General features: G+C 37.2%; 1 protein-coding gene across 1 annotated transcript; it reads left to right on the forward strand.

Moving 5' to 3' along the window:
* The first annotated feature begins 5,958 nt into the window (after positions 1-5,958).
* On the forward strand, positions 5,959-12,716 carry hoxb10a (homeobox B10a). Its single transcript, XM_060848918.1, has 2 exons — positions 5,959-6,691; positions 12,445-12,716. Exons 1-2 carry the CDS (start codon positions 5,959-5,961, stop codon positions 12,714-12,716), a joined length of 1,005 nt encoding a protein of 334 aa, XP_060704901.1.
* Positions 12,717-18,927: the final 6,211 nt, after the last annotated feature.

Consider the following 18,927-nt stretch of genomic DNA (forward strand, 5'->3'; position numbering starts at 1 on the left):
AACGTGGAATTGTAGTCAACACCATTCTCACCTGAGACATAAGTTCAGAGAGAAATCAATGTGGAAACGCTCAAGGACCAACAACGAGCCACTAGATACATTTACTTGAATTACTAATAAGTCAGAAATTTTGAATGTAATAATCATTTTTACATCTTTATTTGTTAATAACATGGCACAGAATCTGACTTGGTGCTGACGGGGAATAGATTAACTGCAATTCACTGAATATACATTGTTTTAAATGATCACCAAATCTCATTTAATTTAAAATATTCAAAACCTGCGATTCTTTTAGATATTTTACTATCCCATTCCCAAGAATTGTGTGCAATTTCTCAGCTCGTCTGGAGGTACCTTAATTTTTTTTTAAAAAATCGACAAGTCGTTTGCAGTTTAACGTGGAACATACTTTCATTCGAGTGGGAGGAGAAAGATACGTGTTGAGGTTTATCATAAATATTTAACGCATCTTGCTGTCCTCGTTTTTTAGTTAAAACAGGCGGTGTAGGCCTCGCTTTTGCGAGTTTTGGGTTTTTGTTTGTCGTGGTGGAGGATGGTGCCTTATTATACTTCAGGAGACGCTTGGAATCTGTACAAAGAATGACGCTGAGGCATCACCTTCACCTTGAGAGAAATCGCAGGCGCACACGAACAACTTTGATTTGAATTTAGTTTCCAAGTGCAGAGGGTAAAAATGACAAAGGCGTGAAAAAGTTCGCACCGAAGAGGCAAACGGGAAAACATGGTTTGTTGATAACGAAGTTCAAATTTTATGTGTCTGCATTTCACGAGGCTATATGAAAGAATTCTTGTAAAGAAATGGTTTAAAAGGAATATCATTCGATTTTAGAGAGAAAAGGGGTCACATCGTCAGTAAAGTGAAGACGAAGCCAAGCAGACGGATATAGACTGATCAACAGAAGACAGAAAGATGGATGCAGAGCAGTATTCTTAATAAGCAAGTTGAATTCATGCTGTCAATGAGGACATCATAACCACGGATTCAAATGCTAATTGGTTACTTGAAGTTTCATCATTAAATTGGTACCGTGCGGCAGGCCTTATATTCATGTTTTTCGACAAATTTTCTGTCAGATGGCAGAATCTTGCCTCATCTCGAGGTTGCTTCGTTTCGAGGCCGTTCCACCCTCATTCACCGTGCGCCGTGAGATCCAGAAATGAATTATGAATTAAAATCAGTAATATGCAAGATCTAAAAACCGAAACAAATGGACCCCGCCCCCCTGCAATTATGAACTTTAATATGAAAATATGTTGATTATGCTTCGATCTGTTTCCAAGCGAGTGTTGCGGGACACTGAACATTGACCTTTTTGGCGTAAGAAGCTGAATATAGCGGAGAATATCACTTTTTTTAACGTTAGAAATGTAGAACTTATACTGTGCAATCCTACATTTGGGATAATTATTTAATTCCAGTAAGTAAACGCATTCTCATTTTTAAATTGTTGTACAGTTCCCATTGCGTTTTTACTTTGTTAATGTATCCTTGTGTAAGTTAAAAAGAATCTCCCGCAGATTGTTGGTAAGTAACCAATAAAAATCTATATTACCCCAACCACTGCGAGCGGACTAGGCTTGTTATTACTGCTGAGACTTCTTTTTATTATCGTTGTCAATTTTGTGGAAAAAAATCGAGGAAATCACCTTGCGCAAACTCCTCAAGCTAAAACCGAAGGTCTCAAAGTTATGAACATTTTCATGATGTTACATGTATCTATCTATGCATTAGAAACCATCAGTGCGGTGATTTTGGACCTTTCTCCATGAAAACAGAGTTATATAAATGTACATCATCGTAGTTGTATATTCAGTTTCTCAAGTATATCCGGCAAATACATAAAATAGTCCTTGTGTAACGGCTCTGCAATTTCACCCATTCCAGGTGTACTTGAACGAGCGACGAAGAGGGGGGAAAAATAGAGGATTGAGAAATAACGAATACGATCTTATCCCTATAGTGGGTTGAATAGTGAGGGTTGGGAGTTTAATCGGTTAAATTCAAATGTTGTAATGTTTAGAATTTGAAGGATAAACGGTATGCGAACCTATGACACCTGCAAGGATAGTTCGGAAAATGTTTCTGTTTACTGTTGGAATTAGTTATTCATTGTTGAATCCCAATCTATTGTTCATGTATCACAGATCAGAAATTAATGTTTGTTGAGTTTCATAAGTCAGTTGTTCCATGATTTTCTCCAAGGCAGTCAGACTTCTGTCGCCATTTTGCAATAAGAGTCGTAACGTCTACCCACCTCCTCTCCCCTCCCCCCTTCCCAGTGATGGTCTGTTAACTGGCCGCCACTGAACCCTATATGGAATCTCGAAAAATAATGTGACCCATTCAAAAAGGTTTCTTGACTTAAATTCAGCGTTGAGATTGTAATTCATCCATTCATCGCTGTAAAGGATTCCTGCTGAAGGTGCTGTCAATTTAGATGTATAAACCTGATTTAAAATACATGGCCTATTTTCACCGAGCAGGCACCAGCATCAGATGCTATGCCGCACTCAGTTCTGTCGCTTTGTTTTTAATCAGCGCAACAATTCTTATCATTAACCCCTAATATCTGGAGTTTCGAATTTCGTAAAGAGGCATGGGGTCCATTGTAAATCTCAACCTTAATTTGCGATAAAGAAGAAGCACACGAGTCACAATTCACACAAACCCAAGTCTGTTCAGCACTTTTTCTGAAGCTCGTTATTTTAAAAACTTAAAATCCCCAAGGATTTCATCGAAGGAGGCACAACATGAATATTGTGATTTAAAATGAGTCTGTGTTTTTATTTGGCGTTGTACCATATATTTTGCCTACTCACCGGCGCTTATACACAAATTGAACCGATATGCTTGGTTCAGGCCGACGTAGATGAATAACACTCAAAGTCACAGGAAAGGATTTTTTTTCTCTAAATTAAGTATACTGACAGAATAGTATTGAGCTGTGGAGGTCTAATTAATCACAGATCATCATTATAATCATATTACTTATCCATTCATTTGTCTCACTGTTGGCTAAAACTGCTCATAAATAAAAGAAATCTCAAATCCATTGTATGCAAAATTCCACCAAAAGGATCGAAATCCATAGGGTTGTAATGGTGCATCCTAAATAAAAATAATGGGAACAACAACTTTAATTATTAACAAAGCCATTTTCGATAGTGCAAGCGCATGTCCAATTTCCATTCAAACTAGATGACAAAATTTGACCGCAATAAACTGTCTAACAAAACAATGATGCAAGACTGTGCCGGTGTGTTTATACAATGAACAGTATGTTAATGAACTTTCTGACTGCAGCTATACGCACCATGGGCTGCACTCTTGTTCAGAGCTTTGTATATAATATGGCAGTGTCGTATATCGTTCTGGATCTTGCATTTATGCTTTCTGTTTGTTTGGTTTGGAAAGTCAATAGCGCTTTGCTGGGAGTTAGTGTCCAAGGTTTTGGTTTGATGACCTTTACTCAGGTATTGCGATAATCCTAGTCTATAATGTGTTCATGTGTGTAAATCCACCCTCAGTCCTTTAATCTTGTCCATTTCTCACATACAATGAATCGCGCTTTAGGTTGTTCCACGCGGCTACCCAGGGTCTTGTTATAAGCAAGAGCCGGGATAATGCTTCTGCTTATTCTCTTACAAAAGTGGCTCAGTCATTTCTGGAGAGTTATTGCTGCAGTTCGGGGTGGAAAATCCTCTCCACGCGTGTCACGTTCACGTGGCAATAACATGTTGCTCTGAAATATTACGGGTTTATGATTAGTAGAGAAGCCCACTTATTCACACAAAACTGCTTTCATTTCACTTTAGTTGATATATTTCACGGGCTGGTTGGGGGCGTTCAGTGGTGCGAAAGCGGCCTTTCCAGACGTGTTCAATAAAAGCAGGAACATATTGGATTGGATTTCCAATTCACATTGCTGATTCTTTGGCTTTGCTTTCAGAGGATTAAAAATGCGCGGACCGCGCAGAATTAACGTTAGTCACCAAAACAAATTTAATTGAGGTTGAAAAGGCCAACACCATCAAATCTGTAAGTTAGTTAGTTGTCAATAAAAATGTTCCTAACTGTCATCGTCAGAGTTAAACATTTTTTGTTCTTAAATATTTACAGTTGAGTCCGCGAAATTCCGCAGAGGCTAGTATTTCAAAGTTAAAATTTTATGTTTTGTTAATACAGATTTTTTTTTACTGCGCCTGCGTCTCTGCCTGAATTTGACAGAGAAAATGTATTTTACTCTCGGGAAAAAGTCAACTTACGTAGTTCTGCTTTTCTTTAAAAACGACACTAGTTTAACTCAACTGCTATTGCAAATACGTGTTTTTACAGGAGAATTGATCCCAGTTGAAAAACCTCAGGGATGCATAAAGTCTAATTTAATGGCTATAGATAAATGGCGAAACAATTGCCCAAATGTGGACAAATGCGCTGCAAGCTTGAGATTCCTTGTTCTGAGGCAGATAACGTCTCTGCTTACTTTGCATCACTCATAATATCCGCGTTTCCATCAGAAAGAAAAGCTGATTCCCTCGTTTGATTACTTCCTTGTACTCGATTCTCTAACACTCCGGCGCAAATTTTCGTAAAACAAACGAGATATGGCAGGTCTTAAGTATAAAAACTACATAGATACCCAAGTTCTCGTTTTGACGTTCAAATGATGAACACTAGCGTAAGAGGTTTGATAAAAAAAAGTCGGCGAACGTAGCAGAGTTATTGTGGTATAAAAACGAAGTTCATTTCCTACTGTTGAAAATATACGGTTCGATAAACGATAAATTACATAAATAGATTAAACCGAGCTGCTATTTTAATAGCTAATTGAACGGATTAACGTGTGTATCGATGTGAAAGAAAATTATGTTTTCAAAGCCCTCCCCCCTCCCAAAGTACAGCAGATGCTGGAAATCAGCAACATAAACAGAAATTGCTGGAAAATCTCAGCAGATCTGGCAGCATCTGTGGAGAGAAAGTAGAAAATACAGTAATCTTTGAATCTTGATTCCATTGCCACTGTTAATTCAACGCAGGCCAAGAGAGAAAAGTTAGACCAAAGGTTAAACCAGTTTGCTTTGTTTCAAATCATTTGAGCAGTATTGCTTCATATAGTATTGCTTTAAATGATTACCATATGGACCCTTACGGATTTGGAAGTCGTCGACCTCCCACTCCTGGAACTATCATTAGATAGAAAATGGTGCCATTGGCAAATAGTACAAGTATAAACTTTCAAAATCATGTCCGTGTCCATGCAAAATAAATATTCAACTGCCGGAAATTTTTTTCCTGGTTCTAAGTCCGATTGGAAGATGCTATTGTCACTGAACTACTGAAACGATAAGTTAGCATATTCTATGTACATATTTATATATTAATTATATATTTCTGGAGATACTGTATTTTCACATCTTAAAGGCTAAAAGTACATTTACAATGACGCTGTCAGACTTCTCCTTGTTTATATTGAATCACTGCTTCAGTCATTGGTTATCACAAAACTGAACATGAAAAAGACTCAGAGCTCCTCTAGCGTTCCTGCTGTCGCCAACCCGTCTGAAAAAAAATTACAAATGAAAATCTTGTTCTGTTCCACGTTGTCACAAGAAAAAAGCAACAAGTTGAACTGCTTAGCGTGTATGTGTGGAGCGGTAGGGAGTTGCCTCCAATTTGGCTGATAAAAGTTAAATTAACAAGCTTGTATTTGTCACTATAACTAGGTGTTGCTGAGTCCCACAAATGCATCAATGTTCTTCTCATTTCAAAACCCCCGTGAAGTAGGCGGTGTCTACAGGGTTATCCGCGAGTTTGATTGGCCGGCTGGGCGGAAATAGTCTACAGCCGGCTTCTGAAGAGTGCAAGTGAAATGTCAGTTTGATAAAGACCTTTTTTTTCCCCCTTCCCCCTGCTCAGCAAATTAAGCTGCAGCTATGTCATGTTCGGAGAATTCAACTTCCAGCTCGTTTTCAGTGAAGTCTTTAATTTGCTCCAGACGGTCTGAATCTTACTGTCCTGGGGCTTATTTGTCGTCCAGAGCAGACCAGGGCTACGGGCTACAGAATTGGCAAGTTGGCCTAGCACAACGTAAACAAGGGGAGATGAACAACCAGCAAGGTATAGGTTTGGTTCCACATCAGTACGTGTCTGGCATGCCAGGCATGGCCGGGTGGGCAAACCCGTCACCCTCCAACCACACAGCCCGGCTCCAACAGATAAACACTTACTCCTTTACGTCCAGCGTAAAGGAAGAAGCGAACTATTGTTTATTAGGAGGGGATAAATATTCGAAGACGCACTCCGAGATTTCAGTGTATCCGAGGGTGATTTCTGAACTCTGCACAAATGGCAGTGGCAGGGTCCCCATGCCCAGCTATTTCCGTTCAGAATCGAGTTATTCATCAAACAAACCTACGGATTACAGCCAACCACAGCCAGCCACTGCTCCGTGCTCGATTCACTCCAGCATTCCCTTCACTTCTTCCTTCGCCACGTCGTCCTCTTCAAAACCAGGTGAAAAAGAACTCAAAGTGAGCGCCTCAAAAGAGCCGGGTCGCGGAGTCCCGGGAAAAAACACAGGGGGAAGAGAGAGCACGTTTACACAAGAAACATCCACGTTACAGTTTCCTGGCGCGGATAAACCCGTTCCTGAGAAGGAAGTAAAAGGTGGGTAAGGTCCTGAACGAAAGGAAGACAATGACATGACATTTGGAGCAGGAACCTAGGAAATTCTCTCATCTGCGGCAAGGTGACTTTAATTAGGTTATAAAGGAGATATATTTTCGTCTCCAGCACAAAAATCCCTCAATTCAAATTAATACCTTCTAATTTATAGGATAGACCCCATACCACAGAGTAAATCGCAAACACGTTTCAACGACCTTTAAAGATCAAAACTGTTCCGAAAGCCACTCTTTAGTTGCAGGACAGCGCGGTACAAAATAGAAACAATTGACCAATGCAAAAAAAATGCCAAGTGCAAGACATGCTTAAGGAGAAAACATAAAATTGCAATGACATTAAGCACACATGACATTAACATAAAGCAGTTATGTTAGTAAGAAAAAAAGTGCAATTATGTTTGTTAATATGTCTAAATAATTTCATGACCGTAAAATCTGTAATCACAATGTATACAAATGTGCACAAATTGCAAGCATATTACACCATTAAAATTTCATCGTATGAGTTTACATGTACATTACCCATATATGCTTACATTATACTCAGAGACAACCGAAATGATCTGTTAAATATGTCCACGTATCTATTTTGCACATACAGAGAAGTGTTGTATTTGTGGGTAGAATTACAGAGATTGCTATTAAATAGTCATGTATTCATAAGAAAAAACCTACATTGAAGAACATAATTTCAAATGAAATCAGAGTTTGGAGCTACGATGCAAACATCTGTATTGGTGGCCAATGATATTTTCAGTGAACAATTGTGTGTATTGATGTGTTAGACTTAAGTCTGATAGTGAATGTACTAAGCGTCCCAGGCAGTCTTCCATCGATTGGTTCATTCATCTAACCAATTTGCAAGATTAAATTGTGAATTCCAAATCTTGAACATAACTAAAATGAGCTTGAAGGCAGCGTGTGACATCTATTTAAGGTCTATGTGTTGCCATGGAGCTGGATTATGGCGCCGAAGAAAAATTACATCACGCGGCGCTGCAGAAGGATTGCGGTATTAAATGAGAACTCGCTGTTAGTAAATTAGGAATAAAAGAACCACGGGGGCAAACAAATTGAACCGACATGCTAATTTGTAATCCAAAATACTCCGAATGTTATTTCCTGGTAGGTACCTAAGATTCCAATAGCACTCTAGCTGTGAGCTGATTCTAACACAACGTATGCGAAAAACGACGAATGTCGCAAGAGTTATCGCCGATTCTTTCAGAGACTGGCTATTGTCTAATAGGTGAGTAAGCAATAAACCGTGCTCCTCCTGTACTCTCCGGTAAAACGTATTTTTAAAATTCCGCTCACCTCCCCCCCCCCCGCCACACACACACACACACACCATCTACCACCCCCCCCCCCTCCCCCCCACACACACACCCAACACTCAGCAAAATCCTGAGCCGCTACGCAAGGCGAAAGCAGTGGTAAACACCAGGATGCAGTAATACGAAGGAAGTTATAATTAACTCTGATCCGCCATAACGGATTTCCTCCACCTACTCTGGCCCACATAAAATAAAGAAACATTGCAATATATAACCACTTTAGTTGCTTATAAGCCGGCAAATTCCTTTGTAAATTAAATTGCGACCCCAAACTGCTCCAGTGGCTGTTTCCTAATTTCTGCTGGCTTGTATATCTTTGTGGTATCAACGTAAATGTGCTGAAGTGAAGGGAACTCTGTCTATCTAGCACTGGTTTACTGAGTGTTTAACCACACAATTAAATGACACAAACAAGGGCATTGCAGATAGCATCAAGTAACAATGGGATACACAAATGATGTATTGTTATGCAAATCTGGAGCATGTTCAGCACACGGCTAAACTTTGAATTTGAAGCCAAGTATTGTAAAGGAGGCATAGTTGTCCACTGTTCCTCTAGATTTCCAGGGACCATCTCAGAGTTTGAATAACCTTAAAAATAGAACAAATACACTATCAATTCCATTCTTTTCACATCTTTTAAACGTGAACTGTAAATAGGAGCAATCATAGCAATTATTGATAACTCTGAGACTACATTAGAAGCATGCATCTAAACATCAGATATGGTGATTTTGGATTGGCAAAGTTTACTTATATAAACTTGCTTGGGGACTTCTTTAATTAATAGAATTCTTTTGTAGCTGTGAAATCTCTGCTAATTTATTCTGAACAATGGATAGATTATCTGATCTGTGAGGAAAATTCCATCAGGTCGATTTTAAATTTTATTTAATTCTATGTATCTGGCAGTTCTCATTTTCTAACTACATGTAGTCTGTTCTCCATTACATATCAATTCATTTCTCCAGTTTCTGAGAGTTATTTGACTTCCATAGAATTTCCTTTTCCATAGATGCCAAAAACGTTAGGATAAAAACTGCATACTACGACAACAATGCTTCCGCCATCTTTGTTGCACTGAAGTAACATCAGCTTCACACAAAGAACCCAATAACGTGACAAAGTAGCTAATAGAGATGGAGGCCTGAAAATAGATTGGAGTTTTGATTATTTTTAAAATTGAACTTGTAGCTAACAAAGTACAAGTTACGTGACTTCCTTAATTGTGATTCCCAGATTTTCGTTATTTTTACACCGTTTCAATGTGCAATATATATTTTGTTATGAAATAATAGTAACAATGGCAACGTAAAGTCAAGAGTAGGGTTCACTCTTTAGTTGTAAAATACGACTTTTCAGCATAGTACTGGCTTGTTTTAATCAGCAAATATTAGCACTGTGCCTGAAAATGTAGTGCAAATTTGAATTTTATTATTTGAACTGAACCTCAGGTAATATAGTATTGTGTTTCTTGCAAGATATCCCTGTGAGGGTCACCTGAAACTTGTTGTGCAATTGTCTGTAATTTAAGTGCATACGGATCCACGGATTCAGCATGTTTCCATGCTGATTTGGGGACATAACGAAATAAAACATAACATTTGAATCGAAAATGTAGTGAGTTTACAATTTGCACCCATATAATAAGAAACACAAACTGACATCGTAACATCTCATACAAATTATTGGAAAAATCTAGAGTGATTTCCGACTGCTTGCTACATAGTTACCTATGTTTTGGATCTTTGATGCATTCGGTAGGCAGCTGAAAGGAGAACGTTAGACATAAAATTCCTGATTTTACTTATTTGACCACAACCTATCTTTTCAACTGCATAACTATATCACATAAATACTTTATCTATCTATTGTTCAGAATATATTAGCAGAGATTTCACAGCTACGTAGGAATTTTGTTAATTATAAAAGTCTCCAACCAAGTCTATTTAAGTAAACTTTGACAATCCAAAATTACTGTATCTGTGGTTTAGGTGCATGCTTCTAATTTAGTCTGAGAGTTATCAATAATTGCTATCATTGCTCATATTTGCAGTTTACATTTAAAAGATGTGACAAGAATGGAATTGATAGTGTATTTCTCCTAGTTCTAAGGTTATTCAAACTCTATGATGGTCCCTCGAAATCTAGAGGGACAATGGACAAACTATTCCTCCTTACAATACTTGGCCTCAAATTCAAAGTTTAGCCGTGTGCTGAACATGGTCCAGATTTGCATAACAATACATCATTTGTGTATCCCATTGTTATTTGATGCTAACTGCAATGTTTTTGGATGACCAAAACAGACGTGGGAAACATTCCTAATACACGGCTGAATACTGGGACGTTGGTAAATAGTGTCGCCACAACTTAATGGCAAATAGTGTCCGTATAATAATGCCTCGAGTTGTAAACAAAAACGTGGCCAGTCCATATTTATATAGAGATCAAAAGCAAAATATTTTCAAAACAGTAAATCCATGAGAAAAACAGAAAATGGCGAAATGCACAGCAGATCTGACAGCCTCAGTAGAGAGAGAGACAGAAACAGTTAACATTTCAGTTCGTTCTGTTGAAATGTCACGACCTGAAAACGTTGACTCTGTACCCCTCTCCACAGATGCCGCTAGAACTGCAGAATTATCTACAGTATTTTCTGTTTTTGTTCCATTTACAGAGTCGTTGAGTAGTGGTACTCAGATATTCTTCGCGTGTTTCAGCTCAGCCAGTTGAAATTTGGTCAGTAAGGAACTATCCCCTGCACCACACACGCCGAATATTTTAACTCTATATCAGCCGTTTCTTTGTGAGTGTTGTTATATCTGCATGCTGATGAGCTTACAATGACTGAATATGTAACATTGATTTATATTCCATGAGTTTGGACCTTTTCCATAAAATCAAGAGCTGTATAAGGGTGTAACTTGCATTACTGGAATTACATCAATGCTGTCTTATCTTAAATGGTTAGTGGATAACTGCACTTGCAATCGAGTGACTTTAGAGATATGGAAAACTTACAGCACAGATGGAGGCTATTCGGCTCACTCAACAAGAAGGTGCTACAGTTTTATTGTAACTGTCGGATTTCACAAAACGACATGTTTTAATGCCCGAGAAATTCAAGCACCTGTATTTTACCAAGACAGACTGTAAAGATGTCGAGCAACTGTGGTATTGTGCCTACGGTTGAATATATTGGGTTTTTTTGTCAATGATGTATTCTGGTACATGATATTTTAGGATGACGCAATAACGTTGGTGGAAGCAACTAAATTCGACTAATACTATAAAGGCGTTCACCTCAGAGATAATATTATTTTTATAAGGAAAAACTACTTAAAAATCTAAAATCTTATGTGGAAAGAGATCAGTATAGAGCATTGCATCCCTACATTCACAATAAGAGGATGAATTACATTAGAATGTGTCATTTGCTTGCATTCACTTCAGCAAAAGGAATGCTGGACTGTCAGGGAAAAAAAATAAAATGAGAAGTGTGGAGAAGCCTTATAAAATGCCTGATGACTTCCTGTTTAAAACAGTTGGATCTATGGTTCTATTTTATTGTCCTCAGCTCACAACTGTTTTCCCTTCCTTGCATAAACCAGAACCTTGGAGATAAAGTCCAGAATAAAAGCCTTTATACCGGGGCTAACCGTTATGTGGCATATAACAAATGTGTTCTAAAACTGTACTCAGCAAGGTCGTTGCATAAAATATTGTCTCTGGAAAGTTAACAAGTGCTTACATGCAATTTCCTGGATGCAGTAGAAAATAAATATGCTTACTTTAAACCATTTACTCACACTTTTAACATAATTTTACCATTATTAGTTTGAATTTTAGTTGAGGTTGACTTTCATTGCAAACTAAATTAGCTGTTTTTAAACATAATGCTGTTTTTGAAATAAAGCTTTAGGCACTATCGTGGTCTTTATGTAACATCAAAGGGAAAGGGACTACTATGCATTGTCCGTAATAGTTTCTTCTGTTACCTTGCATCTTTGTATTGTTAGGAATCAAGTTTTAGTGCCACGTGCATTCGTGAAAATATCTTATAATGAACCTAATTAGACCCTCCTGCTGTTATTTGTCCAGGTACATGATACTCTTTGAGTACAGTTGCCGAAACTGTTATATAGGCCTAAAGTTGAATCAAACAGGTAATGCTCCACCGTGAAACACCCTTCTATACCATACGCTAATACGAAGCAGGAGAAAATATGGAGTGTTCATATTCCCCTAGCTGACTATGTGCCGAAATTCCTAGCCCTCCTCATTCTCAGTCGGGATACCTTTTTGCAATTCCTGAGTCATTGGTGGTGAAAGGGAGGAAAACAGAATCGATTTTACTCTATAGGTCGTTTGACAATGTGTTTTTCCCGATTGACAGAGAGTACAAAGACTGAGAACACGATAAACTGGCTGTCTGCAAAGGGCGGAAGGAAGAAACGCTGCCCATACACCAAGCAACAGACACTGGAACTTGAAAAGGAATTCCTCTTCAACATGTACTTAACTCGAGAGCGCCGCCTGGAGATCAGCCGGAGTGTGAATCTAACCGACAGACAAGTCAAAATTTGGTTTCAAAACCGAAGAATGAAACTGAAAAAGATGAGCAGGGAGCACAGAGTTCGAGAAATATCAGCTACTTTCCCTATTTGATGAAATAGGTGTTTTTAAGATTAAAGTATACGAGATGGCGGACGATATCAAACGTCTCGTTAAAACAGTTCGAGCGTGACAACAGCATTGATGGGGGTGGGTTTTGGGTTGGGGGGTGGTGGTGAGAGGTTGCAAGTTCAGATGTCTAGTCACTATAACAACAATGAGCTAGCAAAGCAGAAGGGACATGGGCGGATGAAGGACTTGCAAGTTCAAACTAACTAAACATAACAAAAGGTACTGATTTGGTTGTCGAAAGAACATAGACTGAATATTTAAGTTTGCTGGCCAGAAGCTCATTCACAGCCATCACATAACTTAGAGTCCTTTCGCTTAATCGTGAGGAAAAGAACTCAAAGAATGTTTTAAAAGGGCAATAAAAGCCAACTTGTTTTCTCCATCTTGTCCTTTTTCTTGGGTTTAATCGACGTACAGTTAATACCACACATATATGTTATGCTCATAAGAGCAGTTCTTTCATGTCTGACACTTTCTCTTATTGTGGAGTCAACAGTGAAATCGGCACCTACCATAGTACGCCATCTGTGCTGGCATACTTCATGTACAAGAGAGTTAGCTTATAGCAAGAAACCCGTCTCAAACTACGCAGACATATTGAATCAATTAAAGTGGGTAATTATGGAAAAAACTTGGTAAACCATAGGATAAATTGTGAATTTTTCCTTGCATTTGAATAGATGCCATTATATTTTGGCTTAATATAACACTGTTTCCTCAATTTGTGAGAGAACATAATGATAAACATGTACTCTCATTGTTGGTCATCCTATCCTGAATCTTTCTTGTCTTTAAGCATGGAACAATAATTATTTAGGTAGGTTATTGCTGGTTATTGTAAAAAAAAGTGCAATTCTTTTGTTAGAAGTCACATACTTTCAGTAGACTTTTTCCTCATTATAATGTCAAATATAAAATTAATTTAAAATGCTTCCAAGTGTTCCAAATGAAACCATTCTTTTTTCTCATCACTTCATGAACTCAAAGCATGATTGAATTGATATAAATGGAAATAAGCAAACTATGGAAAATGGCATGTGTATTTCATAGAGGTTGTAATATTGATGCTTGAATTAGTTCAGCATCCTTTACATTGCAACGTCTTGAAACTTTTACACAATAAATTGGTTGGAGAGTGAATTGATCATTTTGCAGTTAACTAAAATATTCTTCTGCCGACTTGACTTAAAATAACAGCTAAACCTGAAGATTTGTATTAAATGCAATGCTGCTGAAAAAGTAAAACATTAATTGGATACATATTGATTAAAATAAACCTTAAAAGTAAAAATGCAAGCATTAAGATTCACCTCAATTTTAATTATCTTAATGCAATTGTTATACGGACATAGATTGTGTTGTAGCTTTGGTGTTTCTTTGATTAACATGGAATGGCCAAACTTTAGTTGACCAGCTCATTTTTCTTAGAACGATGACATTTTAACATGGATTCTCACTAGTTGTGACTTTCCTTTTTCATCGAGAACTGCTACTGATCTATATTTTTCTATTTACACATAAATTACCTCAATGCTTCTTGATTCACATTGGAGTAAAAGCCATCTGCATGGGGAGTATGGGTGGTGGTAGGTATTGGGCACTGACCTAGTTAACAACATGCAGATTTAATTTTGTTGTTTCATTTCCTCATACTGTTCTGCATTAGAGATATGATGTGAAGCTTTCCAGCGAAATGTGAATGGAATGTGAGAACTAATAAATTGATAAGAACTCACAATAAAAATTACAACTTACGTACAACTGCACACTGAGATAAATATAAACACAGACGAGTTCTTGGTCAGTCAGTGTTCTGGAATGGATCAGCAGTTGTTCGTTTGAACTTCTCTAGCATAAGTGATATGAATATGCAGGAATTATTTCAAGCCTACATTCAAACATTCGACAAATATCCATTATACGTTTTGCAGTGACCTATACACTTAATGGGCATTATATACTACAATTAAAATAAGATTGTGCTTAAGAATAAGATGTCTCTTAAATGTCTACCAAAATTATGAGAATGTACAGTGATCTGTCCTCTCAATTACTTTGACATATGTGATTTTAGGTAGCGATTTCAGATAACAAATGTGTAATGTCATATAACATGTAATATTTATTTTTATTAATGTAAAGCTATACCAAAGACTATTAACGTCGCATTTATCACCTCTTGTCTACTGCTGTGCACACTGAATTCCGTATCTACTTGTATGAGAGGGAAATGAAAGAATATGTTAATATTTGAGGACCATATGTAAATCCACAAGTAACTGTTTAAATGATATGTTTTACTTTCAAGATGTAAACGAAGTTTTTTTTGAATAGCATGTTCTGTATATTGCACGTCTTAAATTGGTTGCATTATTTCCTAAGCCTTATCAATATTAAAATTCAAATTTAAAAATAAGCAAAAATGTGTTTGGTGCATTCTATAGTTATTAATACTCTTTTTTAATGTCTGAAAGTCTGTTAAGGTTTGTTGTGAGTCTTTGCTGACTAGTGGCTCTTTCATCAAGCCTGACTCAAATATATCACGGACATTGGTTGGCTGATTGTGAACCCGTGAAATTGACCTGAAATGGACAAGTTGATGGTTGAGAAAAAAAGACAGAGAATTCCGATGCTTCCATCCCTAAAGAAAACCCAGCAGTCTGAAATTTATTTGGTATCCGGTGTCGGTGTTTTATATACCATCGAGACGGTTGTAACTGACTGTGGGCACTGATGATGCTCCATGTAAGACCACGTCCGCTTTTGTGAAGTTTTATGGCTTGTAAATATGTTTGGCAATTTGCTGTCATGTAGCACTTGTTGGACGTAGGCAGATTGTCTCCAAGCGGCATGCTACACAGCACAGATTTAAGATCAGGAAAATGGTCACACTTTGCTTGGCAAACTGCAAGTGGAAAATCGTTAACTGTTGTCCACATTTGTTTTCAAGACTTTGGAAAACATGCTGAAAATGGTAGGGTCTTGTTGTCACGTTTCATCCGCGTTTTTCCAGAGACCCTTTAAGGATAGTTATAATCAAATTGACTTGGTAGAAAATTAAATATTTGAATTTCCCGAACTTTCTCATTACAATGGTCTGTTGATTATGTTAAAAAGTGCAAGCGTTGCATCCTTTATCAGTATAGTGCGGCCGATCGTTTATTATATGTTTATTCGTACGTCCAGCGAGTCCGAAGTGATGCAATGTATCTTTTTGGATTAATTAAAAAAAAAGATAGATGCAGTTTGGAGCCGTCAGTAACTGAGATTTGTAAATATCCCACCTCTGAGTCCTTTCTTAGAAAATGAGACAATTTTATTAATTTAGTTATTATTTAAAGAATAATGCGTAGTAAAACATATCTTACAATGTCATCTTTATTTTGGTGTTCGAATTGAACTTCACTCGTTAGGTCCAGTCTATGGCGCATGTGAGATGGAACTGCTGTGTGACTTAGGTAGTTTCATGTTGTTGGGCTTCTGTTTGATCGCAGTGACAAGAAACTGCCTGAATTACTCCAGTTATTGTCATCGCAAACTTTTGGAATTTAGTTAAAAAGAAGTATCTCTGGTGTTCTGATGCCCGAAGGAATGGTTCCTGTGACAAACCACTTTACATATTGCGAACTTATAAACAGCGATATTGCAGATTAACAGAAATATTTATCTATCCTATTGGCTATCTGTCCGATCCATGGATATATTCTAAAATGACAATATTTATGTATTATGATAAAGTTTTAAACAATTGTGTATATTTTCTAGTGATAAATGCACAATTTTGGAATTGACTCGTAATTGTAAGCATCACTAGTTTGATCCGATTTTCTATTCGTCAGAAGTAATTGCATAGACAGATAGATTATTCGATTAAACATTGAATAAATTAATAGATATCTAACTCAACAACACAGAGGAATGAACTGGCAGTTGTGTAAGGTGTATTCCCAGGTTGCAATCGGCCAGTAATATCTGCACCGTCTCTATCCATTAACGACATTATTAGACGTTTTCTTGTAAGACAGACAAGGGGATAATGCAGGCCCAGAAAGTTGAAAGTCTGACGATATACAAGATTTATTTCTGTAGCATATTAATTACGTAGAACAGTTTTTATACACTCGGATTATGATCGAAGGGCGCCAAATATCTTCCAATCTCAATTGACAGCGCTCTTTATTCTCCAATGTCATGTTATCAAGGCTTGTAGTGTGCAGTAGTTGTGTTGTGTTTTGTTTTTGTTTTATATAGCGCAATGTGCCCAGTCATAAATGATAATGTCGTTATCACTTAATCATTAACAATGATTGTTCAGTCTATCACAATATTGCTGTAGATTAAATAAATTAGTCTGGATCAATATTACTCTAGTAAGATGCATCTGAATATAACTCATAGGCTTTTAAACTGGAGGCATCCAATTGTAGAAAGACATTAGACAAGCTTCCAATGAGATTACTGCCAGTTGACGAGGAAGCATTAGTGCTGCCCTAATCGATTTTTATTTTGTTCGTTTACATATCGAAGTATCAATAGAGTGACTTTCCATAGATATTCTTCAATTCGTTCTATTTTGTTGGCAGCTTGGAACCTGCGAATTAAGTATCAGTTACTGTTTAAAATACATGCAGGAAAACATATACCGGCGTCATTTAGCCTCCCGAGTGACTTTTGGAATATAATCTCAGCTAAGGAAAAGTGGAAAGTATGTACTGTATTTACCTTTTAACAGCAATTAGGTATCTGAGCAAATTCCATCATAAACTTCAGCTGATTGCCATTTATTCACCATCTTTAGTATAATACTTGTTGTGACGGTACTTTGTTTTCTTGTCCATCTGCGTTTTTCCACTGGATTATGAATTGAATCAAACGTGAGAGTGCAACAAACAAACTTACTAATGTTGAAGTTATAACTGCGTTGAAATGACTGAAGCTTAATTGGATTGCACAGCGTGCTGAGACAAGAGCAAAATGGCTTACTTTCTTAAGTTTTAGGCTTAAGTTAAACCTCTTTTTAGAAGCTGAATGTCGGTTGCCGCCAAATGGCCGGCAGCTACCACGAACGATGGATCTTTTCCTATTCATCATGCAACTTGCTGTGTTTGGAGACACTGGCCAATTTTGCTTGGCAGAGATCGGATTTTTTGTAAACTTCAGGAGGTATATTACATAAACTCGAAATTTACAAGGAAGACCGACGGATTTCCCCAATAAAAACATTTAAACATATTATTAAAACCCTCGTTAAAGCACAGATCCGAGAAATATCAGAAATGATCGTTTATCGTATGATATATTACTGTTCAAACGCAGTTCCCAGTCGTTGGCGAAGGTGCCTTTTGCGTCTGTTTTCCTGTATTGATAAAATTGAAAACTGCCCATTCACTCAATAATACTGAAAACTTCTTAGTTGCGAAGAAACGTGAGTGCATATTTTAATTGATAGTGATTTTTTTAATGCTATTAAGCAAATTGTTTCTACGACTTTTTGTGCATTTAAGATAAGTTTTAGATGCAAAGGGGAAAACTTTGCATATCCCAGCTTTAACTTCTAACTGGGAAGAATAACGACAGTGCTAGTGTCAAGTTGTCAATTCAAAGTACCCAACCAAAAGATAGAGAGTGTATCTGATGTATATTTTAAGATTTGAACAGCAATATACTGGCAGAGCAACTGCTTTAGCTTGAGAAGAATCACACAAGTAAAATCGTATAACTCGGTTTATTTTGAGTAAACAGATAAGTCAATTTATTTCGCGCAATAAATAATGAATTATTTGTATTGTTCACACACATAAAGTGGTTTAGAAGATATACATTGTGGCATTGTGGAAGTCTATTTTCTTTTATTGCATACAAATGTCCACCGTGTAATTTTAGGGAATCTATTTAATATTAAAGATCAAAACTTGAATATTTAGCTCTAGTAGCAACAATCGCCAATATATTCCCTTTTATTCATGACTGAAAAATCCATTTGATACCGATGTTCAGACGGCCTCTCCAAGTCTAGCTGCCCTTTTAAAGGGATGCCTTCCTCTGAAACAATTGTCCTTTTTGATTATTTAGACTAAACGTTATTCATTAATGTTAAATGGAGACGCTCCTTTCAGCATCTTACCGGTTTAAGAGCTTGTTTTAAAATGCGCAGCTTTGAGCTGGAGAAGAATGTTAAATTTATTTCTTCCAA

Source organism: Hemiscyllium ocellatum, chromosome 32 (assembly GCF_020745735.1).
Source record: "Hemiscyllium ocellatum isolate sHemOce1 chromosome 32, sHemOce1.pat.X.cur, whole genome shotgun sequence".
Taxonomy (NCBI): Eukaryota; Metazoa; Chordata; class Chondrichthyes; order Orectolobiformes; family Hemiscylliidae; genus Hemiscyllium; species Hemiscyllium ocellatum.